Source organism: Drosophila hydei, unplaced genomic scaffold (assembly GCF_003285905.1).
Source record: "Drosophila hydei strain 15085-1641.00,03,60 unplaced genomic scaffold, DhydRS2 tig00000413-arrow-arrow-pilon, whole genome shotgun sequence".
Classification (NCBI taxonomy): domain Eukaryota; kingdom Metazoa; phylum Arthropoda; class Insecta; order Diptera; family Drosophilidae; genus Drosophila; species Drosophila hydei.
Window position 1 is genome coordinate 340,269 of NW_022045725.1, and position 26,404 is coordinate 366,672.

General features: G+C 41.1%; 4 protein-coding genes across 8 annotated transcripts; 2 read left to right on the forward strand and 2 right to left on the reverse strand.

The window, feature by feature from the left end:
* Positions 1-11: 11 nt before the first annotated feature.
* LOC111597357 (histone-lysine N-methyltransferase EHMT2) lies at positions 12-12,368 on the reverse strand. Of its 5 annotated transcripts, XM_023312010.2 has the most exons (12): positions 12,153-12,368; positions 9,830-11,154; positions 5,748-7,799; positions 5,449-5,684; positions 5,021-5,382; positions 4,712-4,953; positions 4,457-4,647; positions 4,085-4,246; positions 3,489-4,026; positions 3,044-3,417; positions 2,764-2,984; positions 12-86 (listed from the first exon to the last, which is right to left on the reverse strand). In XM_023312010.2, exons 2-11 carry the CDS (start codon positions 11,015-11,017, stop codon positions 2,780-2,782), a joined length of 5,550 nt encoding a protein of 1,849 aa, XP_023167778.2. In that variant the 5' UTR covers positions 11,018-11,154; positions 12,153-12,368; the 3' UTR covers positions 12-86; positions 2,764-2,779. The 5 variants fall into 5 exon arrangements, with proteins under 5 accessions (XP_023167778.2, XP_023167779.2, XP_023167777.2 ...); XM_023312009.2 differs by lacking the exon at positions 12-86 and having other exon boundaries at positions 2,517-2,984; positions 9,830-11,151; XM_023312007.2 differs by lacking the exon at positions 12-86 and having other exon boundaries at positions 2,517-2,984.
* A 726-nt stretch (positions 12,369-13,094) lies between these two features.
* Positions 13,095-14,062, forward strand: LOC111597315 (mitochondrial cardiolipin hydrolase-like). The gene is made up of 2 exons (XM_023311944.2): positions 13,095-13,188; positions 13,243-14,062. Coding segments are annotated over exons 1-2 (726 nt in total). The 5' UTR covers positions 13,095-13,187; the 3' UTR covers positions 13,968-14,062.
* A 728-nt stretch (positions 14,063-14,790) lies between these two features.
* Positions 14,791-16,855, reverse strand: LOC111597350. Its single transcript, XM_023311996.2, has 2 exons — positions 16,568-16,855; positions 14,791-16,491 (listed from the first exon to the last, which is right to left on the reverse strand). The coding sequence occupies exons 1-2, from the start codon at positions 16,642-16,644 to the stop codon at positions 14,829-14,831; spliced, it is 1,740 nt and encodes a 579-aa protein (XP_023167764.2). The 5' UTR covers positions 16,645-16,855; the 3' UTR covers positions 14,791-14,828.
* A 524-nt stretch (positions 16,856-17,379) lies between these two features.
* LOC111597351 (beta-1,3-galactosyltransferase brn) lies at positions 17,380-19,303 on the forward strand. The gene is made up of 2 exons (XM_023311997.2): positions 17,380-17,750; positions 17,812-19,303. The coding sequence occupies exons 1-2, from the start codon at positions 17,471-17,473 to the stop codon at positions 18,717-18,719; spliced, it is 1,188 nt and encodes a 395-aa protein (XP_023167765.2). The 5' UTR covers positions 17,380-17,470; the 3' UTR covers positions 18,720-19,303.
* Positions 19,304-26,404: the final 7,101 nt, after the last annotated feature.

Consider the following 26,404-nt stretch of genomic DNA (forward strand, 5'->3'; position numbering starts at 1 on the left):
CGCCCGTCGGTCTTTACTTTTCTCCTGTCAGTTGTAGGGACCAATAAGCACGGTCTCTTCACACCCTCGTTCGCCAGTCAATATGCCTATTAACAATTCAAATTATGTTTAATGTTATTTATTGTTCAACAAATTTATTAAAACCAACCTCAAAATTACAAAACATACAACTGCCAAAACAGTGTGCCCAGACTTTCACTAACCAAGAACAGCTGATTGCAAAAAAAAGTAACTGAAGAATTCAATAGTGTTGCACTGGATATATTGGCGCCACAATTTAAATCAATGTCCGTTAAAAGCAGGGATAGTAAGACAACTATTTCGGTCGTATTACAATTTATTTGATTTAATATCTCAATGACTTATATTTAACATTATTGGTATTAAATTTCAACTAATTTTTAAGGTGAACTACTTAAACAAATTGTATATGTATACAAATTAAAGTATTTCTTAAAAAAAAAAAAAAACCAAAAAGAAAACTAAAAGTAAACAAAACAAAACAAAACAAATAATCGCAGACGGATAACAATAATAATAATGAGTGGTGACTACTTAAATTCTAAATGGTGTGCATCGAAACCGTTATACATATACTATATGTAAATGTCGCTTAAATGTTTTACAAATTACGTATAGAAAATGCTGTCCAAGTGCAAGTGAGAGCGCAATAAATGCCCCGTTTTGTGGACTCTAAAACACCTACGACTATATATGTATACATATATAATATTATTATTATGTTTTTTTATTGTGTGCATAGACACAATTGAAGTGAACCCTAGGAACACTGCAAATCTCAATGCGATGAAAATGGTTGTGTTCTCTCGCTAACATTCATGTTACAGCAATAAAAAATATATATTAGTATATATATAGTATGTAGATCGTATAACTAAGCTTGTGTGTGTGTGTGTGTGTCTGTGTGTGTGTGTATGTGTCTGTGTGTGGGTATGTGGCTGTGTGTGTGTATGTATGTGTATGTGTGTATGTATGTATGTATATATATATATATATATATATATATATATATATATATATATATATATATATATGTGTGTGTGTGTGTGTGTGTATGTGTGGTATTACATTTCAGCAGTGATAGCTTATATATATTATTCATATTTCTAGTGTACATACATACAAACATATAAACACTAGATACACAGACCCCACATAGATATAGGTATATATATATATGTATGTATATACATATATATGCATGTATACATGTATTTAGCATATGAATTTGTAATATTCAAATATTATAAATTTATTACTAGCTGTTGATGTGATTCGTTAGACGCAAGGATATGATTGGAACTGAAATGAAGTAAGTATTCACATCTAAAAATGCATTGCAGTCAATGTTCTTTTTTTTATTATAATTATTATTATTATTATATTGTGTTCTATTCCTGTAGTACCATGTCTAGCCATAGTAGCCCCTGCACTACTATAAAGTTGGGGTCTAGTTGGGTATCTTTGAAAGCTTTTCCAGGCACTTGTGGCTAACGAGCGCAAAGCTTAATTTGGCCAATTACAGTTACTGCTAACACAGTTAACAGTAACAGCACTGCTTTGCTGTTAAGACTATGAACAAAACACGGCAAAGTTGTCAATAGGCGACCGCAAATACATTTACAATAGACTCTGTGTTTTGCATATATATATATATGTGTGTGTGTGTGTGTGTATGAATATGTATGTGAGCATTGTGTACATAAAACATGTTTGTCTACTATCAGTACCGTAGTCAGTACAAACACACATTACAATTTCGATTACGATTTTGTTATGAATTACTTATAATTATTTTTAAAATTTTTTTTTATGTATTGTGGCTAAAGCAATTTTGCTAGACATGCATAAAAAAAAGATATTTATTGTTAAATTCACAATGAAGTGTGTGTGTTGTTGTTGTCGCTATTGTAAATTTGTTGTTGCCAATGGTCTGCCTTGAAACTTGTTGAATAATGCCAAACTATATGTATATCCAATATTTAAAATACATATAATTAATTATATATGCATAAATTGCTTGCCTTGACTAGTTACAAATTCTCAGCATTTCATTTTTCTTGATCGCATAAATGTATATAATATTTATATAATATAATCTAGATACGTAAGGGTATATGTATATATTTATTAATATATATAGATATATATGTATCTGTATACATGTATATATCTTTGCTTAAACATACTGTATTGCACAACGTGACATACAGCTTAAAATTTGACCAAAAACTAAAAATAAACATAAAATGTAAATACATAATTATCTCATAAAAACAAATGCACAATAAAAACAAAGTAATTGATATATATATATACGTATATATATATAGAGCATATATAAATGATAACTAAAGAAAAAAACCTTGAAACTTTTGGCAGTCGAGGACCAACAGCAACAAAATCAAAATAAAAATAAGAATTCAACACAAACTTCTAAAGTTGCTGCCATACTTTCTTTTCTCTTCTTGTTGTTGTTGCTATTGGAACTGATTTTGATTTTCTAGACATATATATATATATATAAATATATATATAAATATCGTATGTGTATGGCGCTCTTTTTTGTGTGATGCTTGGCAACTTGGCTAGGCCAAGAGTCACTGTCTCCGTCTCCGTCTCTGTCCTTGTCTGTCTCTATCTCCTTCTCTATCCATGTTGTGTGTGTGTCCGGGTGGATGTGTGTGCGTGTACTCGAGTGGATTTGGTATTGGAATCATTTAGTTACCGCTGTTATACTACCTACAGTTGTTCTGAACTACAGCAGTGGCTCCTTGACATGCTGCTGTTGCTGTTGCTGTTGCAGTCCACCTGTTGTCTCCTCGCCAGCTATTGGCGATGCATTCGAACTGGAGGGTGTGTGTTGTGCATATTTGCAGGAGGCCGTGAGACACTTACAGCCGGCACCGCCACGCTGACTGCTGCGCTGTTCAGCACGCCAGAATTTCTCGCCATAATCAAAGCTGCAAATGCAACAGAAACTCAATAATAATCGAAAAGTTCATTTGTTGTGCACACCAACCATATCTCCTCGCCTGCATCGATGTCGCGACAAGCGAAGAATGCAATTTTCGGAAAACGATAATCCTGATGTTCATAGAAAACGCGTACAGGCAATATATTTGGCTCACACGAATGGTTGAAGAAACGACTTATATTTCCGTAGTAGTTGGCATCGATGCAATGTCCGTTGTCCAGATCAAAGTAATAGCTGTCATCGGTCCGTCGATCTGCCTCATGGGCTGTAAGTAGCTCGCCCGTATAGCTGGCCACAAAAGTGCCCTTGGGCACATTGGCCAAGGCACGAACGCCCCAACCCTTTGTCGGCTCCTCACACTCAACAATCTGAAGCGGAATCCTAGTGCCATTTTGTACGACACGATTCTTGCAGGATAACTGGAAAAGGAAAAATGCAAAACAGGTCAAGTAAAATATTTACATTTTGGCAACTTTGGCATCTACTTTACCTGATTACAGCCGCAGACATCATTGCATTCAAATATCACCGCCGGATCCTCGTAGTTGAAGTCGCAATTTAAGCGACTCTCCGCCGTATACCAGTTCTGTGAGGATGCTCCATTGCATTGGCACTGATCGCTGCTGCAGCTATCCAAGCACGAGCAGATGCGCATCTGTGAGACGCGTCGATCGATTTGCACCGAATTCTGCAGTATAATGCAATTGACAATGTATTTAAAGTCTGGCCACATTAGAGCATCGGCCTCGTCCTCATGCTCCGACATAGTCAATTCGTTGCGCACCGCCTGTATGGGTCGAATTTCGCGTCCATTCGAAGCATCCGCACAGACGACCCGAGTGCGTAATCCTAGCGGTCGAAAACTGCGCATCTGCATGTTGAAGCCAACGGTGCGGCCACAAACGGAATCTTCGTTCGGTATGCAATCAAAGGGCAACTGTTCCGCCTTATTCTTGATCATCAGATCGGCTCCGTTCGCTATCAAAACGATGCACATCCGAGTCACCGAGTGACGACACGCAATGTGCCTATGAGAACGATACGAAGATTATATTAAATGAACAGAATTTTTTTTATTCTACATACAGTGGCGTATCGCCTTCCACATTCTGCACATTGCAATCGGCTCCCGCCTGCAGCAGCACCGTTATAGTCTCCAATCCATCATTGTGCAGCGTGGACCAGTGCAGCACCGTGTTGTTGTCATTGTCGCATATATTGGGATCGGCGCCATGATTAAGCAGCAGACTGTAGAAAAGGAAATGAAAAACAAATTTACACTGGAGGAAAACGTAAGCAATGATCGATGATGATAGTTATTTGGCGAAACAATTTAACCAAAAAGTAACGACTGTTTCTTTGCCACTGTCAAGTTAAGGTAGTATGTTGATGATTGAAATTATGTATAATTGTCAAGTGCGCATCAATATCTGTGATTAAAAATGAAGTCGCTCGCACCTAACGATATCCTTGTGCCCCAACTCAGCTGCCCAGACCATGGCTGTCCAGCCACCCTCATCTTGGGCATTGATGAAGCACAGAAAGTTGGTAATATTACGGGAGCCGCGATACGCATCCACAATTAGTTGGGCAGCTTCCAGGTTACCCAGCTTTGCGGCAATGTGCAGACTGGTCATGCCATCGGGACCCTGCAGAAGACAAGCTTATACAGCTATACGAAAGTCCTACACAGTTAGTTGAGATAAGACACACCTTGATAGCCACATCGGCGCCGCATTGCAGGAACAGATTAAGCATATCGCATTTGTCATTCATCACAGCGCACATCAAAGCCGTGCGCAATTCACTGTCGACTATGTTAACGAAGCCCTGGGAGCTGGCGCCCTTACACAACAGCAGATAGGCCATTTGCAAAGTGCCCGAATGGGCGACCAGGTGCAGGCAGGTACCATTAAGAAATTCACGCATTCGTGTCAGCACATTGTAATCGGCAGCTGTTGAACAAGATAGATTGGACCGATTAAAACGTAAATAGAGAATGTGATATATTGTATGATCTACCCAATATCTCGGCAACACGCTCTAGGTCATCGTTCTGCACAGCATAGTACATGTCCCGGGTATTGAATTCGGTGGTAACACGTCCACTGGACGAAACAATCCGATCGCGCAGCACCACGTTCATCACAGACTCGGGTATGAGTTGCTCGAAGCTGATCACATTCAATGCCTGGCCAGAGGCATTTCCTCCATTTGTCTTGCCTCGTGTACCATTCGATTTGGCACTGGCCGCTTTGCCACGTGCTCCCCCAGTTGCTGGCTTAGCAGAGCTGCCGCCAGCTCCTGTCGCTAGCTTTGACCCAGCTCCAGCTGCACTGGTGAACTGAGGTAAATGTGATGAGGTGGTCAACTTGGCGGGTTTACTACGAATAGTGTTAAAAGAAAGTTAAGTTGATTTTGATATGCATCTGGAATTGTGGGCAACTTACATTTTAGTCTTCTGTGCGGGCAGAAAGACGGGCAATGTTTGGCATTTCATGGTCACCGTGGAGGTACGCTCGGGCGTATCTAGTCCGCAATGTGGACACTTCAACACGAGCAGTGGGCTAATAAAGTTGCCCGGATTTGTGGCTTGCTGCTGTGCATCGTAGGGGCTGTTGAGTATGAAGCGTTGCGCGCAATCTGGATGAAAGAAGTGCTGCTGCTTACATAGCACAAATTTGCCCTGCAATGATAATTAAGGATTGGTTGCTTAACTGATTGCCTGAGCTTCTGCTAACTGGCTTACCTGGGTGCAAAAGATTCCACAGCCGGCGCAACAATTGTGCGCTTGCAAGCGCTTCTTGTGCTCATCGCAGAGTATCATATAGCCTACACGCTGGCTGGGACGCAGCAGATTGTGCACCTCGGCGGCTAGCTCATTGCAGCAGCCAATCTTCTGCTCGTCAATGTTGTCGATGGCACAACAAAAGGATGCATCCGGCGCATTCCGTGCATAGTACTGCGAGCTGCGCTGGCACAAGCAAATGAATTTTACACCAGCCGCCGAAGAGCCAGAAGCAGCAGCAGCTGCTGCTGCTGCTGATGTACTGGCTATGGCATCGCTGGCATCGTTAGATGCCAAAATTGTGCTGTTCAGCGTATGCAGCTGACCATGCTCCAGTGTGGTTGTTGCTGCTGCACCCGCTCCTGTTGCTGCTGCTGTTGCTGTGGCATTGTTGCCACGCACGCCCATGCGACGCGTTAGCTTTGACGGCACAGCGGGCGTTGGCGGCGGCTGCAGCGCTTGCTTGGCTCCAGTTACAGCAGGATTAGCTTCCTTAGTGGCATTGCGCAGGCGCAACGTTACACTGGGCTTGCCTACTTGGACGCGTATGGTGGGCACGAACTCCTCGTTGTCCGTGTTGGAGCTATCGTTGTCGCTAGCCTCTTCGCTGTTATTGCGACGCAGACCCAAGTGCTTGAGATGCTTCTCCTTTTGTTTGGCCAACTTGCGCTGCTGTTTCTTGTTCAATTTGCGCTCTTCGGGCGAACGATTCGCATTCAGCTTGGCGGCTTTGATATCGCTCAGAAATTGGTCCAGGTCGGGGCTGGGACGCACACGGCTTTTCGCTCGCAGCGCCGCATCCGAATTGTCAATGTCACGTTGAGCCTTGGAGAAGAGACGTTTCTTAATCGCATTCGTGCCCACTGGATGCTGCTCCACTCCGCTGCCGCCATCCGATTTCTCACTCTTCTGCCTTGATGTTGACGAATTGGAGCTGTACGCTTGCAGCGGCGTCTCGAATTGTAGCCCCCCGCCGCCATCTGCCTCAGCTGCCGCCGTCGTTGTCGCCTCCCAATGGGTCAACCGTTCGATGTGCTTCGTCTCGAACTCGCAGCGCAGCTCCTCGTTCTCCAATATCTTTGTGGTGGGCTTGATGCGTCGCTTCGAACGCTTGGGCAGCTGCTGCTGCTCCGCGCTACCCGAAGACGTGGCCGCAGACTGCGAAATCGCAGCGCGCTTGTTGCCATTGGAGAGTGCCAGCGACGCAGCGCTGATGCTCATGGCAAGGATATTGCCACTTCCACTTCCGCTGCCGCTACCACTGCTGCTGCTGCTGACGCCGGGTGCAGCTTGTGACATGCCCTGGCTGCTCGCATCGATTCGATTTGGCGGCGCAGGTATTTTAGCTTTGCGCCCACGCTTCTTGGGCGGCGTCTTTTCATCCAACACAACGGCTATTTGCAGCTGGTCAACAGCTGCTGCTGCTCCTCCTCCAGCAGCTGCTGTTGAGTGGTGCATTGGCAGCTCACTGGCCGACAGTGGTTCGACTTTGATGTCTTCTGACCAGGCTTGCGCCTGATCCACACGATTGCCCAGACGCACGCTGCGTCGCATTCTTTTGCCATCGCCACTAGGCGCCGCTGCCTCCTCATCCTGCTGCTCGGTCTTGATGCTCACCACTGGCAAATCCGGCATTAGCGGATCCTCCTCGTGCAGCTTGCGCTTGCGTCCCACCTTACGCTCTACTGCAGCGGACTCCTCTGGCAATGGAGCCTCCTCCAATGGCATCTCCGCCTCGGGCTTTATCTTTTTGGCACGTCCACGTCCACGTTTTGGTGCTGGCGGTGGCGCAGTATTTGTGGCTTCGCCATCGTTAAGGTTGCACAATTTTTCTGGCTCTTTTTTCACATCACTGGACGTTTCTTCTTGTTCATGTTCCTGCTCCTGCTCATGCTCTTGCTCCAGCTCCAATTCGTGCTCCTCAGCTGCCAAGGGCGTTGGCGTCGTTGTGGGCGTATCCGTGGGCCGCGGCGTACGACGCAAGCGACGTATGCTGACCGCAACATTTTGTTCCTGTGGACAAGGAACAGTAGAGAAGACATTAGATCAAGTAACAAATGCAAAAAAGACAACAGGTGTTAATTGCTCTTAAACACACACACACACACACAAAGTGAGAGAGAGAGAGGGTTCACATATGAAGTTATTTAAGCAATCAAAGGTTTCCAACTTTCCTTGCGTTTCATTCAGTTCATTCAAAATATATGTTGATTGTTTTGACAATATTTCTATATATTTATGTATATATAAAGCGCTCTCGCTCCCTCTTATCCATCTCTCCCTCTATATATATACATATATAGATATTTTAAGTCCTAATTCGCGTAGGATTCTAGGCAGGCTCTTTCCTTCCATTCGGCTAGTCGCGTTCGGTTGCTGTTGGCAACGGTTCTTGCAAAACACTGCCAACAATTGGTAGAGAAGGGGAGTTGGCGCTTGGGCTGAGGTTGGGGCATATACAACCCCCAGGGCATGTACAATGCCTCCCCTACATCCACCTAGCCGCACCCTTGCTATCTCAGATGCTTGCTCATCAAAGCAAAAACAAAAGTATTCAAATTTCTTGATATAAATTACAGTGAGCACTCGTTAAGCTGCGTTAAGCAATACATAAGTAAGATTGAAGAGTTAAACTTTTTTGGACTTGTTAACTTCTTGATTGATTGATTATTGTTTTTTGTCTTTATACAGGAAAACTGAGGCTGAAAATTCATTCTCTATTTCTTTCTGTTATTCTTATGATATACCTACATATATATATATATGTTTGTGGCTGTATCGCATATTGAAATCTTAAATGAAATTTATTGTCATAGGCCATGTTCGAAGAAAAAAGCTGCTTGAAAATGTCTTTTGATTGGGCATCGCTGTAAAAAACGAGTTTAAAAGCCAGGCAAACGACTTCTATAAAAAAAACATATTCAAATACCACATTTAAGCGTAGTTTCAACACCTGAAATTTTTGGGTTTTACATACAGGTAAATCGGTATATATATATATGTATATTTCTTGGGGTTTGTTCAACTTAAGATATAAATATATTTAGCTCATCGAAATATTGATAAATTGCACAGAGTCGATAATTCGACACTTTCATATTATCGAAATAATATTAATTTAATACATTACAAATATATATGTATATATTTATATATACAGTTTTTATTATCTTGAAGTTAAAATATTCTTTTTCTTCCTATTTTTCTCATTTACTTATAATATTTGAATGCTCAAATCTATAATCAATCTAGTCCTGTCTACATCATATTTGTAATTTCATAACACGCTTAGTTGTTGGATATGATAATGAGATGTATCCAAATAATTTTTAAATATATATTTTATATGGTAATAGTTGTATTTGACTGTGACCTTTTATACTTATTTATATAAAAATATTAATACATTAATTTTCTCATATAAATAATCTATAGACATCCATTATTCATCAGACATTGCATATTGGTGCACAGCATTTACCCAACTGTAAGCTGTAAGACTTAGCATATTAAATATATATAAACAAAACATATGTAATTATCCCTCACTAGGAATCTGATTAAATTAACTAGAATTTATCATTTTTTTATTGATTTTTTTCCAGCTTGTTTGTCTGTGCAAAGATGTTTGTAGAATGTAAATTAATGCAGGACTAAATACATACATATAAATATATATATATACATTCATACATATACACATAACTGTTCTTTCGAGCATCAATAACTACCACTAGCATAATATACAAACCAGCAAAATGCCACTATTTTTTCTGTTACGCCCAACCCCACACTCTGCCTCGCTTCCCCCGTCTATTGCTTAAAAAACGAGTTGATAGCACTGCCCAATTCTGTTTAATTGGTGGCCATTGGTGCAGAGTAAAACAGAAAGTGAATCAAACTACAAAAATAAAAAGAATTCGAGACTTACACTAGCACACAGACACATATATATATATATATATATATTCACCCTCGCCCACACACAGTCACATACGCATATGCAAGCAAAAGCACACGCGCATAAAAACGAATACACTTACGTTTTTATCAGCATTAACTTGTGCTAGCGATGTTGTTGCTGTTGTTGTTATTGTTGCTATTGGCAGAGCAATGTCGACGCTGCCAGCAGCAGCAGCAGCAGCTGCCGCATTCGAATCTGTTGCGTCAGCAGCGGCGTCAACAATGTCGCTGCTGCTGTTGGCAGCAGAGCTGACAACAAGTGGAGCGACAGGCGCTGGGGATGCCGTTACCGTTGCCGAAGATGCTGCGACTGTAGCCGATGTGACCTCGGTTATTGCTTCTGCTGTTACAGCTGCTGCTGTGTCTGAGCTTACTTCGCGTTGCTCAGTCAATATTGGCTCCTGCAGCGATTGCGGCAGCGGCTGTTGTTGTTGTTCCTCCAAAAGCTCGTCTTCTTCTTCTTTGGCTGTTGCATTTGCGGTTTCCGTTTCAGTCTCAGTCTTAATGCCATCACCAGATGCGGCTGCTACTGTTGTTATTGTTGTTACTGCTTCAGCTGCTGTGAAAATTTGCGCAGACGGCGTTGCCAACTCAGCCGCAGCTGCTGTTATAGTTGTTGTTCTGTTTTCTGCTGCGCTTTTGCACGCTTCCTGCTCCAATTTGACTGCCGGTGCTTCATCTTCACTATTGTCTTTGCCTTTAGCTGCTTCGGCTGTGTGCTCGGCAACGGCATCGTCAACATCAACATTATTAGCGTATTCATTGTCGGTTGCTGCTGCTGCGGCCACCACTGCTGGCGTTTCGTTAGCTGGCGGCGTCGCTTCGGCTGCTTCTGATTGCGTCTCGTCTGCCTCTGCCGACGTAATTTTTTCTGTTACTTCTGAGCTGGCGACGCCGCTGTCACTGTTGTCGTCGACGTGAGCGTCAGCGTCGCTGGCTTGACTTTGGCTTTGGCTCTGGCCTTGAGGCTGGTGCTGGGCGCCGTCCGCAGTTTCCGTCTCGCATTTGACGGCCGCATCGAGCAATTTTGTCGGCTGCTGCTGCTGCGCTGCCTCCTGTTGCTTCTCGTGCGTTTCGTCGCTTTTGTTGCTTTGCTTTTTGTCCTTATCCTTGCAGGCAAACTGATTGTTTGCCAAATTGCGCCACTTTAGGGTTTTATCCTCGGCCAGGTCCAGGTTGAGCAGCGTACCGCCCTCGGCGGTGGTAGTGGCGCAGTCGCTGTTAAAGGTGCTCGACATGCTGTTCAACAGCTCCGCAACGTCCGTCATCGTCTTTTTTATATTTTGATATTGGTTTTTGCTTCAGCTCTTTCAAATTTTGTGTTGTTTGACTTTGATTTTTTATTTTGATTTACAGTTAATTTAAGCTACGCTTTGAGTTCTGCTGTGCTGCTGCTGCGCTGCTACTGCGAATAAGCGTGTGCATAAAAAATATGGAATCAATACTTTGGTATTCACCACGACACACGGCATCGATACCATAATGGAACGGAACGAAGGGGGGACAGCTAGGGGGAGAGCTAAGCTAATGACGATAAGATTTCGACTCGCAGCGATTTATTTAACTCTGCATTTTCATAGTGAAAACGAAATGAAGAGACAGAGCCAGCGCAGCGGCAGAGTTAATGGCAGCGACGACAAACACAAGCAAGCAGCAGGCGCTAAGAAACAGTGCAGAGCAATAACAAAAACAATATTGTAGGCAACCCACTTGTCTGCCGACAGGAGGCGCCTTTTTTATGACACGCACACCGACACAAAACGCTTGCACACATATACATGCAAACGCACGAAGTAGCGGCGCGGTTGGAGTTGACGTTGACACCACGAGACGACGTCGGCAGCGACTGCGACTACGAAAGCGTCGCTTCAGCTTTGCATTATTTTATAAATATATAGCATATAATTTCAATTGCAATTTCCAATTTCCACGTAATTATAATTAATTAATTCTTTAGCCACAATAAAGATGAAATCGTTAAAAAAAACCTCTGCCTCTGCCTGCCTTCAACCGATTCTGATTAGCTCACAACATGCTGTTTTTTTTTTTCAATTTTTTTTTTGTATGAATATGGCCAGCTTTATTGTTGTTTTACTTTTCGTCTTGCTCTTCGTCGTCTTCTTGGTGCTGGCTGCTAAACGACCGTGGTGGCTGCTCTGTCGCTGCTCTGCTACTACTAGTGCTGCTGCTGCTGGTGCTGCTGCTGCTACTATAGCAGTTATACATAGTTGCATTGGTATTTGTAATTACTTATAATTGTTGATTTTGATTTTTCAGTTGAATTTTTTTAATGCTTCCTCCCAAAAGCTAGATGGAAATTGTGTACTTATTGCTTTCTGGTAGCTGTTATTTAAATTCGTCATTTTCACACCCAAACACGATGTGAAATGAATTTACACTTACACAAAATGATGCACATTTCTGCAGTTTCGATTTGTACAATATATGTAATTATGATTTAACTAATATTTGTTGTTACAAAAGAAAATAAAGAGAAACACACACACACGCACGCACGCACACTTTGTTTTAGGTCCGTCCGCAGTTATTCGCCGCCAGCACATACCCTGTGCGTAACTCTCGGCGAACCGTCTTCGTCGTAGTCTCGCACGCTCTCACTGCTGCTGTTGTTTGGCTGTTGATAATTATGCACATTTACATGTTTCTGGTATTACGTTTTTTGGTATTTCTATTTGGTATTTTGGTTTTGAAAAGGTGGCCGCATATTAGATGGTCACAGATACCCTTCAAATTAAAAGTTTGATAACCAATGCATCGATTCTTTTTGATTTCTCAATTTGAAGCACAACTGTGAACTATTAAGCATGCCAACGCTTACTCGACTGAATTGATTTAAGACCAATTTTGATCTGCATACACAGGAAAAATATTAATATTTTCATTGTTATATTGTGCATGGCTTTGAGCTGTCAATAATTTTTTATTGTTAGGATTATTCGTAACAAATTTGTTGAGCGCGCTTTGCTACAGCTGTTGGCTCCATACGGTCTTCAGTATTTTACATAGTGCTCTATTGCGTTCACACTAAAAGACAGTATATTTTTAACAGTTCCTAATTTTTGCTTACATGCCCGTAAAAAGCATATTCTATTTTCGGAACCAGTGGCTGTAAATATTTCTTAAAATACGATGTGAATGTGATAGCTAACGATAATAATAGAATTATGGAATATGAAATAAAAGTAACATTTAATAGATTTATGAATAATTATAATTTTAGTTATGTACATAATTATTGTTATGCTCATGTATGCACTATGTCTTAGAAATAACATTTAACATTTTATTATAACTGCTAACAAAAAAACGAAACAAAGAGTCAGTTCATTCTTGATGAACCAGCTCAAACTCACGTTTACAGATATGCAAACTTACATTACATGAGAGTTGAGCGCGTAAAAGATATTCGTATCCAAAAGTAAGTGAAAAAATGTGCCGGAAAACTTAAAATAAATTATCCATCTCTTTCTAGTGTTTCGACTGTTGCGGAGCCATCCCGGTTGGTCATTCTTCATCATTGCCACCGGCGCAATTGCCACCTCTGAGGTGCTGTGGTCCATCTACAACTCAATGTGCAAGTGGATCCAATGGCGAAAGGCGCAGGTGCACGAAGTGCTCATGTTCAATGAGCTGGGCTTTGATTGTATCCTGGAGCATCGAAAGTACAGCAAGGAGGGACGCATGTACCATTGCCAAAATGTGCATTGCTCGCAGCGAAACATCGAGCGTATTATCGAGCATCTGAGCAAAGCCAAATATAGCATTGATCTGGCCATGTATTCTTTTAGCTCGATTGAGCTGGCGTGCGCTTTGAAGATGGCCTTGGGCCGGAAAGTGGTTATACGTCTCATTGTCAGTCGACACTGGGACACTAAAGTAAACTCTCAGCTCGCCAATCTCATACGCTGGGGCGCTCAGCTGCGCACCCAGAATTCGTCTTATTTTATGCATCACAAGTTCTGTGTGATCGATGGGCAAGCGCGTGTCGATCACATTTGGAGACAGAAGAAACGCAAATACGGACCTGAGACCACCTACAGCGTCCTAATCAATGGCTCCCTCAACTGGACGGATGGCGGCATTGGCGCTAACTGGGAAAATGTCCACATCACATCCCATGCACAAATGGCCACAGAATTTCAATCAGAATTCGATCGCATGTGGAAAGCGTTTGCCGATAAAAGTAGCGCAAAGTAGCTGAACAAAGACAGTGCGACAGAGACAGTTAGTGTCAATTTATATGTATATATTATATAAAACGTAATTGATATTTGAAAAGTGCAAAAGGAAAGAAGGAAAAAATATAATTTTTTCTATATAGTTATATAATAAATATTTGATCTAAAAAGTCGTTTGTAAAATTAAATGGATATTATATATTTTGTTGGTTCTAATTATCCACGTAAATCCAAGCATAAACCTAAAGCTTTGCTCGGGTATGTCCGATTGGTTATACCCTGAATTGTTGCAAACATATCTACCTAATATATGTATATAGACCCAGACACACAAATACATCTCCTGGTGTTCATTGAACCATGTAGATGACATTGATGAAGGCTTTAAGGTAAATGAAAATATGACCTCTGTGCCATAAAGTAACTGTTTATCTCTCTCTTTAACCTTTAAATTATGGCGTGTTTATAATTTAGGATTATTTATAAGTCAAATTTGGAAACTAGCTCGAAAAATATACTAGATATACTTAAATAATGCAAGTTTGATATCGATTTGATAGAAATATAAAAAAATATTCTCCGGTTTAAACTTCAGCTGTCCGTGCTAAAGCTTCGCCAGATCAATTCGAATTTAATACAAATTGTATGGTCTTTAAGCTGTACTGATTCCTAATATTGCACATAAATAACGTAAGCATCTTGTTTTATGACTAAAACCTTATATTTTTCATTTAATGATTAACGATAATCCACACATAAAACTTTTTCAAAGTCGACAAGAGGACAAAAATCACACATTTAGCCGAATACTTGAGTAATCACATTACAAAGCACTTACTAAGTAAGTATACTAAGTATATATATAATAAAATAGCCCAATCTATAGGGAGCACATGTAGTAGACGCCGTGGCATACGGGACACTTGTGCCGTCTGCAATTTTGTTGAGGCTGTGGCAACAGCGATTGAAAGTATTTGGCAATCATATCAACAATCTCGAAACGGCGGCGCTCGAGAAATTCGACGGCGCAGCTCTCGTAGTTTTTTATGCAGTGGTTCAGCATGCGGTAGAGCACCAGCTCGGTGGAAACAAACGTATTCAAGCTGCGATCGATGCTATCCACATGTTCCTCGATAAAGTTGCGAGTGAGCTGCAACAATAGTTGGGAGGCCTGATCGCTGAAGTAACGCAAGAGACCGCTGAGAACATCGCTGAAGCTGCCAAGATTGCCAATGTGTTGAACAAACTTGCCACCCAGCTGCCTGGTCAGCTGATCTATATCCACACGAAACTGACCGCCCGCATTTAAGCGAACAAATTGTGGCAGGACATCAGCAGCAGCCATAGCGCCGATCACTGTGGAGCCATTCGATAAATGCGAATGGATTTGGTGGAGGCTAAGTAAAGCCTCCTTGTAGGGTATATCATTGATGATGCGAACAATGTCGAACTTGCCACCGGTTTGACCGTTGTGCAGTTTAATTGATTCCTGGGAAATGCGATCAAATACTTTGCGACTTTGCGTGCTAAGGGCACGTCGCAAGCTATATCCATCAGTGCCCTTGGAGATGATTCGCATATTGTTTATGGAGTGCGTAAAGATTAACAGGCTAGAGGCTAGTTGCATAATATCTTTGCTATTGAGTTTCTGCTTATCGCTAATCTTTAAATAGAGATCATAGACGCCATTGAGAACACCCGTGCCGGAGATGACAACGGATGATATATTAATGCCCTTAACAGCCAGTCGGGCAGTGGTGGCCGTATTTTTGTGTATGATACTAGCTGCTTTGGTTGCGCCTGTTGCCCCCATTCCAGCAACGCCTCCAGCCACGCCCAGCCAACTGCTACGCGCTTCACTGTCGGCCAAAGATGTGGTCTGGCCATGCCAGCGGCGATCAATGAGACGTGTGGCCGAACGCACTGTGCTATACGCAGCCGATGAATAACCAACAACAGTGGCTGCCATAATTATGGGAGCAGCAACAGGACATGCCATTGAAGCTGCAATGGGCACTGTGCCAATGATGCCTCCAATTGTGAATAGCTTATCGCTGACATTCAAAACCTTCTGCTTTAGCCAGGAAGCAGGTGTTGATTGAATCATTAATTGAACCGTTTCGTTTTCGTCGTCCGCGCTGAACGTGTAGATACCTTGCTTTGGTGCAATCATGGTGCCCTTGGGCAGCCCATTATTGTGTACAAATTTCTGCCAATTTGCGTAGACACGTCCGGCTTCATCGATGAAGATCATGCAACAGCCGTCACTGTTACTGCCATCCGCTTGCACGCACTTGCGCGTCCGAATGACTGGATGGCAGCTGAAGTTAGTGGATTGCAATGCCAAGGCGGGATCCGATTCTTTGGTGACCAGCACATAGATAATAGCTGATAGCAAAGTGCGATTTGTGTAGATTCGCTGCTTCCACACATTATCAAAGAGCTGCTTGCGTTGCCTAGCCAGCTCCTTGGGTGTTTGACCTTCATCATGGATCAGATTGTTCAGCTTCTGTTGGAATACGTCTGCTTGCTCAGGCGCCAACCTGTGGGCAATCAAATTAACAAGTTTCTTCAAATAGTCTACAATCCATTATAGAATATGTTTATATCTAAACCTACGAGTCCCAAATTATTTCTGAACGTATGCCGCTGCTCATCGCAAAGTCCCGTTGTACATCATAAGCGGTGCGCTCCATATTTGCGGTCACAATGCGCAGACAATTCGATTAAATTGCAAAGCAAATTTTAATACATACACCTATATATTTGTGTTTGTAATATAAGCGTTTTTTTTTTTTCTTAGTTTTTGGTAAATAATTAATATATTTTAAGTTTAAATTGCGCGCAGTCGAACCGATTATGTTCTATTAGTGTGCACAATTATATATCGCAAGTTACACACAACAATCGGATTGCCAGGGCTGCACTGCGATAGACGACTCTCAGGCACCAATGTAATTTAAATTCATATTTCGATATCAGCAAAGAACATGATTTGTAGCAAAATATGTATGAGAAGGCAATAATAGACAATAGCGCAACAATACTGTGTTACTATATTCAAAGGAACAAAGTACGGTCAGCCACTAAATATTGCTCTAATAAAAGACGCTGCAAGAGACCCTACTTCATACAAATTATTTATTAATATTGTTGTTTATTATAAATAAATTAAGTATGACATTATACTATGGTATTGACACAGTTCAAACATGACGTCACGAGTTGCTAACAAATTCTTAGCTAGCATTCGCGCCGCGTTACCATCTTCGGCAAGAATATTGTTGTACACTGAAAACCTATCGATGTATACTTTTCGATAGTTATATACAACCAATTGTTATTTGTGTTGGTGGTGGTGCGTGTGGTGTGTTTAAATAATTTTTGCATTTGTTTTCATATTTATTATCAGTTTTTGTTTTGGCTGAACTCACACTCGAGCACACAGACACACACGCACACACACCCATACACTCGAACACACACAACCAACACAGCTTCACGATTATAGAATGTTTGAAGATGCGCATGCGCGGCCGTCGACTGCTACCAATTGCCATATCGCTAATTGTAATCATCATCTTATGCATCAGCTACATAACAAGTCCGTTGCGCAGCAAGGGCCAAAGCGATGAGTTCCTTGTCCATCTGCCGCCTAACAGCGTGGAGGACAGTGACAGCGATCAAACGACGCTGTTGGAACATCTGCCAGGAGTTGGACCTGGTCCTTTGCTGAATCTCTCCAACTTTGATTATTTGCTGGCCAGCAATGTGTGTCGACATGCGGAGCGTGAGCTGCTGGGTGAGTAGTGGCATCCAAAACCACGCCCATAATAATTGCTAATTGCTGTCATCAATTGCAGCCGTGCTCATTATCACCTCGTATGCGGGCCACGATGCATTGCGCGCTGCCCACCGACAGGCAATCTCACAGAGCAAGCTGGCTGAGATGGGCTTGCAGCGTGTCTTTCTACTGGCTGCTCTGCCGGCGCGCGAACATTTCGTGACACAGGCGCAGCTCATGGACGAGCAGGCTCGCTTTGGTGATTTGCTGCAGGGCAACTTTGTTGAGGCATATCGCAATCTCAGCTACAAGCATGTGATGGGTCTTCGCTGGGCAGCCGGCGAGTGCCAGCATCGTACGAAGTTCATTATCAAGCTGGACGACGACATCATCTACGATATATTTCATTTGCGACGCTATCTCGAAACTCTGGAGCTCAGCCAGCCGGCGCTAGCCACCAGCAGCGCCCTGTTAGCAGGCTATGTGCTGGACGCCAAGCCTCCTATTCGCCTGCAGGCGAACAAATGGTATGTGACACGTCAGGAGTATCCCCACGCTCTGTATCCAGCCTACCTGTCTGGCTGGATGTACATCACAAATGTGGCCACCGCTGCCAGGCTTGTGGCGGAGGCAATGCGTGTGCCATTCTTCTGGATTGACGACACCTGGCTGACGGGCATTGTGCGTACACGCCTGGGCATTCCCCTAAGCCGCCACAATAATTGGTATTCCGCGAATGCCGAGTTCCTCGATTGCTGTGTACGCGACCTCAAGCTCCATGGCTATGAGTGCGAGTACTTTGCTGGCCCCAATGGGGCTGATGCCAAGCTTCTTGTCGAATTCTTGCACAACGTCGAGAAGTGTTACTTCGACGAGTGCATCAAAAGACCGCCAGGTAAATCTCTCAAACAGACATGCCTAGCCACCGTCAAATCGCCAGCGCCCGAGCATGGAGTCGCCCACGTGCAACCCCTCAGGTTAAGATGACCCACCAGTCGTGTGATCCATCTGCCTGAGGATTCACCACTAGCCGGCGGACTGACTTTAATTGCTGCCGAATCTTCTCGTTCATTTAAGCTTAGGCATTTTTAGATTTAGTTCATTCCATGTGCAAGCTATCGTATATATGTTTAGACTTAAGATTGAAGAGTACTCCACACAGCGTACACACTAACTTATTACTTTTATTTAACTAAACTAACCTATTGCAATATTGATTATAATACCAATTACATTATATATATAAATACACATCTTATACGCTTGATGTCTTTTAATAAGCTCCTACAGACTGCAATGGTGTTGTATAGTTGAAAGTAATTGATATAAATGTATATATATATATGAGAGAGAGCGTCATAAAAGAGAGAGACAAGCGACAGAGACAGAGAGAGGTAATGTAAAGTGGGATAGAGGCAGTGGGTTTTCGAGAAAGAGTGAGTGGGAGAAAGTAAATACGAGAGAGACAAAGTAAGAAAGAGAAAATATATAAGAGAGACTCAGTAGGCAAGTGAAAGTAAGAGAAATATAAGACAATAGAGAATAATTGAATAACATTTCTCTCTCATATGCTAATGCATCTCTCTTTCTCTCTCCCTCTATCTCTCTGTAGAATATATATGTACATAGGTTTATATTGATATATGTAAAGGATACACAGCACAAATGAAATTTTAAATAGAATGAAGCAGATTTGATTTTGAAAAAAAATGAGACAAGACTAACAACTCCAAAAGCATGAAAGCTTCTAATGCTCGACTTAATTATGGCTGTAGGGCTTATACCACTGTGAACTGGATTTATGGATTATGCGAAAGTGGTATGAAATTAAATTCTGAATGCTGGTCAAAGTTGATGTCAACAAATTGTATTTGGAATCTAATTTTGTGGCTGACACGTTAGAAGCGGCACATGCCACAGTTTCCGGGCCAGAGGCAGGGGTACGACAGGGCGTTTTTGTATATGGGAAACTAATCAGCACTTTGTGAAGATTGGCAAGGGAATTATGCAAATGTTGTTGTTAGCTGTTCGCTCTAAGGCCACATCAAAGTCGAAACTTGACCGGCGAGCCCTTCAGCTGACAGAAAACAATTTTAGACACACACTCAGACAGAGCCAAATAGAGTGAGACAGAAATAGCGACACAGATAGAGATAGAGCTAGAGATGGGGTTTGATTGTGGCGAAACATTTGTGAAATGTCTGAAAAGGATTTCACATGTCTAACTGGAAGTGCGGAAAGGAAATTGATATTGAAACTCGCATCATGATAATCAGCTAGCTTCACAATTGTCTACGTATATATATATGCGGACACACACACACACGCGTATATATACACATATATATGTGCATTTGACATTCATATAATACATTATATCACTCACCATTAGAAACTTTTCCCTTCCCTGCTTAACTATCTCCTTTGTGGTCCGCCTCAGTGAGCTTTGAACAGAATTTATGTGACACATTTGCCATTGGCCTACCCAGTGCTTGGTTGTCGATTGTGGACATATAGGACTATGGCAGTATCTGCAAATTGTATTACTTGTATTGCAATAATTAAAAGATAGTTAGGTTTGCCTAAGTCAGAGGCACCGCGATAGCCCAAACCATATTTAAATAATTCGAGTTAAATGTATTTCATACAGGCATATTGTTTGTTTTACAGGGTACTTGCACGTCCATCAGTTAATGTTATGTTTTAGTTACCTGGACTTGGGCTGTGGTTCGCATTGGCTTTTGTGTAGTTGCGTAATCGATGGATGCTGCACAATATAGATGGGCTCAATATTTAAGACTAGTTGAGGGGGCGGCCTTCAGCCGAGATAGCCGCTGGCTTAGGCCTTGCCTTAAATGCAAATTTCGGCTGTATGCAAGCGAGGTGGGTGGTAGGTGCTCGCTGGAGTGAAGGTAAAATTGGGAAGTGTTGCTGGCCAGCTAGAAGAATTTTCCGATTCGCTGACTTTCCGCAAGACTTTTCACGTTTTTTAACACATGCAAAAGAGCCACCAAACATCCAACCAACCCACCAACCACCCCGGCTCACTCAGCAGGGTCTGGTCGCCAAGTTTTGGGTGACTTCATTACCAATTCGTTGCCAGGCAAAAAGTTGGCAGCCTTCGACTTAAATGAATTTCTTCGCATTTTTGCTCAAGTTTTTAGTTTAATTAATTTTAAAGCCAGTTCGTGGACAAAAAAAGCAAACAAAAAACATAGCAACCTTTAACTGTATCTCGACTAAGAGATGCCCTGGATTTTAATTGAAGAATTAATTTTTTTGTTTTGACACCAAGATATGTATCTCAACTTTCATATCAAATTTCGAGAGCCTACTTTTTACAGCTGACGTGTTCGATGAGCGCCGGCATACTCATTACCACAATATACAGGGTATCACAGTACAGAAAAAATGAGCAGCAAAGAGCGACGTAGAAGAAAGAGAAAAGTTCAAATTTATTTTTATTTGCTTATTTGATTTATGCGCTTAAGTGAAAAGGCTGGCAAAGTAAATAAATTAGTGCAAAAAGGATTAGACGCACAAAAAAAACGTGCAGTACAGTGAACACGCTACAAACTTGTATGGGGTGCACTCAACAACCAAGCAAGCCCCAGTCATCCCCCAGTCCCCAATTACTGCAAACAACACTCCGCTCCGCCTTAAGGTCCGCTGCTGTCCCTTTGCCCATAAATCATTCATTTCCTTTTTGCCAAAAGGCACAAAAAGCGAGCCACGCAAATTTTTATTTAATTTATTTGTCGCTGCTGGTGGCGTTTCCTATTGAAGCTTCCCTGTTACTCCTCCTCCTCCTCTCTCTCTCTCTCCATCACTCTCCCTCACACATACATACAGTTACTCTCGCTTTCTTCAATTCGCTTCGCTTTTGCGCGGCGAAATGAAATTGTGAATAATTCGCATGTAGGCGGAAGGGACGCAAATTGCAGGCAAATTGCATGAAAATTAGACAAGAAACAAAACAACATAAAAAAACTGTAAAAACAAGAAGTCAATTAAATGTAGTTGACGGCGCAATGCTCTGTACAACATGCAATGCAAAATAACTACAGATAAAAGTTGCTTCTCAAGAATTGACCAGAAGATTCTAAGACTGTATAAATGTCAATCGCTGTCAAACCATGACTAGAAAAACATAATATACAATTTCGTTAATTTAAAAATGTTCTATAAATTCTTGACAATATGGCCGTCTGCGCCATGTGAACAGAGTATAAGCAGTAGCATAAAAACATGAAAGTTAAAACAATATAAGGCACATAAAGAGGACTAAAGCGAGTCGGAGAGTGAGATGAAGAACGGGAGGTGAGATCGTGGCTATTGTATGAGAGTGTTAGTGGAGAGGGCAGTTCGTGCAAATAGCATTTCACATTTAAAATTGTATTGCGGCAACCGACGTGCAACAGGCCAACATTGGTGTTGTCCCCTCTTACCTGAAGTGGATGTCAGTTGTTGTTCTTGGTCTTTCGTCTGCTGCTATCTCCATGGTCTCTGCTGCCGCTGCTGCTGCTGCGACTGCTGTTGCTACAGTTGTTTAGCATCTCGTAATTCATTTTGAGCGCACGCAAAAAGCGCGCTGTCAGCTGCTATAAGGCTCTGCTACAATGAGTGCCATATGAGGCACTACATAACTATACATACATATATAGCTGTAGACACACATACACCTATTCTTACATTGTATATGCATATATATAGATACTTATGTATGTATGTATGTGCCAACGCTTACGAGCTTTTCATATTGCCATTCGTGCAGTTAGAAGCTTTCACACGCGTCTGCATTCCCATAAACAATTTCGTTGGCAATCTGACCAAGATCTAAGAATATACATATGTTCATGATTGTATGTGTATGGTGCTGACTAGAAGATTCTCTTCCAAAGCTATCGAAGATTGAACATTTGCTAGCTGGAATATCAACTGCTTGTACATACACACACACACACATGCATAAGCCTTTGCATGAATGTATGTTAATAAATCTAGTCTACATATGTACATATATATATATATATATATATATATATATATATGTGCGTACTACATTCAATGCGAATAGCTTACAACAACAATATGTAATCTATATGCACATACATATACATATATGGAATGGATTTATAGCAATTGCCAGCCTGTTAGCTGTTAGCTGAAAGTCCACTTCCCTTTCCGCCCCCTTGCGCTTCGATGGCATTCACAGTTGCCGCCGACAATCGATTAACGCGATTCATGATGCTGCGTTGTCGGGCCGCAGCTGTTAAAGCGAGTTCCGTTATGAATTATGCGACTGTCGACAAAGGACGTGTATTAAAGTCGATGTGAGAGATGCGTTGGCAAATGAAATTTTAATGCAGACTTAACACAAACAGACAAGCAGAGAGACAACGAGTGACGAAAGCAAAAACTCAAATACATTTTCAGCTTGGCAAACAAACAAAAAAGAAGACGAAGCGAAACGAAATGAAACGAAATAAAATAAAATAAAATAAAAACCACTCTCGAGTCAAAGTCAAAGTCAAAGGCGGCTTCAAGTCGTGCGAATCACATGTGAAGGCAAACACAGCTCAGACTCCTGTTGCAATGCCAACGGGTTTCCATGCATACATATATACACATATACAACTGGCTGTGTGTGTGTATGTGTTTGCGTGTATATAAATTTATCAAAATGTTTGTTGCGTGCCAAATTTTATTTGACTTTGCATGACTTTCGTGTGTCTTTGAACTGCAGCAACCATCCGCTGTAAATACCGCAAGAAAAGAGAAGGCAAATAGACAGATCGATAACAGCGCCTATTTAAGCTATCGAAATGGATGTTTGCATCTAATCAGTTCCATCATACCTATAAAGCCTTCAATCGAATAGAGTCTGTACCGTTTCATGCATGGAGTCTGCTGTTGATAATACGAATATCAGACAATTATTTTGGAATCATTGAAAATATGAATCATATTTGTGAGCACTTTCGAAATAGCTGCGACAACCGACAACATTTTCATGGGAACTCAAATTGATAACATTCGGTTAATATTATTAATATAGCTTACGTTGGGTTCCCATAGCTGAAAACATGCTGCAAAGCTCATGTTAATAAAATGAAGTACTTGAAAAGTTGAAGCCTATAGCCAGCTTATAACCACACCTCTGTTATGTGAAGCTTATGCTGACGATAAACTGAGATTTCATATTTCCGAATACAACTAATTTAACGAACATTTGTCAACGAAATTCATGTTAATCACACTTAAAGCCATCGAACACCATAAACATAGTGAGCTATTGATATAAAACGTTTATGTTAATAGCATTTAAAGTCCTTAAATTCCAATATGCCTCATGCCTCATGCTATACGAAGGCCCGCTGAGATCACAAATCACCCTGAACAACAGCTGACAGTTTTAACTGCGCCGCAATTGGAAATTCTTTGAGGCCATAAAAACTCAATGCTGTTGCTGCTGCTGCTGCCAGCCTGTTTGCCTGACCATTAGAATGCGGCCTCGATGGCCAGCGATTAGGGAGTCAGTCACTCACACACACACACACACACATATATATATATATATATCTGTGTACATTTATGTATATAGACCCACCACAGCTAGATAAATATACACCCACATTGGGACGTGCCCAGAAAAGTATGCAACAAAAATGGGACTTCGCCCAGGGCATTCTCATGAATGGCATTTAATTAGCAATATGTATTATTAATTAGTATAATTTCTAATGCGCTGGCACACATTTGATTTATGATTCCAGCAGCCTACAGATAATCGTGCCACATACACACACGCATAATTCAAATCCTGATTGAAATCTCCTTTGGCTTATTCAAAGTGTAATTTAAGCATGTGTGTGTGTGTGTGCATGAGAGGAAACGAAGGTGTGTGTCACTGAGTGTATAGGAGAGCGAAAGAGGGAGTTCACGCTTAGCACAAATCACTTAACACTTCACATTTAACAATTAACATTGAATATTTAATATTTAATATTTAATATTTAATATTTAACATTTAACACTTCGCATTTAATATTTAATATTTAATATTTAAAATTTAATATTTACACACATACATGTATCCCATATCATATACAGTTATATCATATATATATCCTTTGTATGCTTATAATTTTTTTTATTTTTCTTGGTTGCGTTACATATTTAATGACGTAGCCAAAATACCCTTTGGTCGAGCCGCCTTTGGCCCGCTTTTGATTTGATTTTGTGTAAACTTGTTGCTCTTCTCGTTCTCATTCTCAATCTCATTCTGTTTCGCAATCCCCATTCACATTTAATGGAATACAAAAACATTTTTACTAAATTAAAAGCAAAACAAAAAAAAAACATTGCAGAAAGAAGAGAAAAGAAAACTTTGTAAACGAATATTTTAGGAATTAAGTAATGAATAATGAAGTAAAGCTGAATAAACCAATGCAAACTTTTTAAATTATTTAGCAGCGAACTAGCCACATAGATATATATCTATATATATGTGCATATATATGTATATATATTTGTCGTGTTTATGGAATTGTTTGCATTTTCTGTTGACATTTTGTGCTGTGAAAAATTCAAAGGAATTTGAAACCTGGCCACGCTTCAGCTCTCATCTAATCTTTTTGTTCCATGGTTTTGTTGACCGTTAGTCATATGTGAAGGCAAACACACACACACACACACACACTCGCACACACATATAGAGTGTTTCAATGTTGGCTGAAAGGGCAAAGGTCCCGACTTCTGGCTTTTGCAAAAAATAAACAAAAAAGACAATTTGGCAAATGCCACAAATCGGATATTTAGTTGAATTTCCTTTTTTGGCGATGGGTTTTTTTGGACCTTTGACAAGAGCATTTGACAGTGACCCACAGCGAGAGGCACATGCTCTATATATGACGGCAGTATTAGATAAATTGCCTTGCATAGCCATAGCTCGGTGCACTGTTATTGATGCCAATCAATCAATATTCTAGTTCATTGAAAATTCATGAATATGCGTTGAATTTATATGAATATGCGTATATATATATATATATATATACAGATATATCCCTTTTAACGGCACACTCAAACAGCAAAGCTGCTCGTCCTTCATAACTCTTGCTTGTCATCAAAAGCAGCTGCCCCCATCTCTGTCTCGCTCTCTCTCTCACTCACTCCCTCTCACTCTCCATATGTGTGTGCACTTTATATGAACATTGTCATATCCTTTTCCCCTACATTACTTTGACACAAAGCTGAAAGAGAATCGAGTGCAATACTCGACGGGAGACTTTAATATAAACTTCGTGTGTGAGAAAGTTTTTCAATTTTTCATTTCTTCATTAACAAAATACTTTTTCGATAACTCCCATTAGAGCTATATATAATATTGAATATATATACAGTAAATAAATTTAATATCATAATACTAATATAATAATATTAATAATAAAAATAAAACGTAATAATAATATGCAATCTATAGTATATATATATATAGTATCTATAATATATATATTTTAGATGTCCCTTACCCTTTTTTCTTTCTCTTTCTTGTTCTCTTTGTCTGCCTCTTTCTTTATCTGTCTTTTTTTCCCTCACTCTTTCTCTCTCTCTCTTTCACTCTTTCTCTCTCTCTTTCGCTGTCTCTTCCTCTCTCTCTCTCTCTCTCT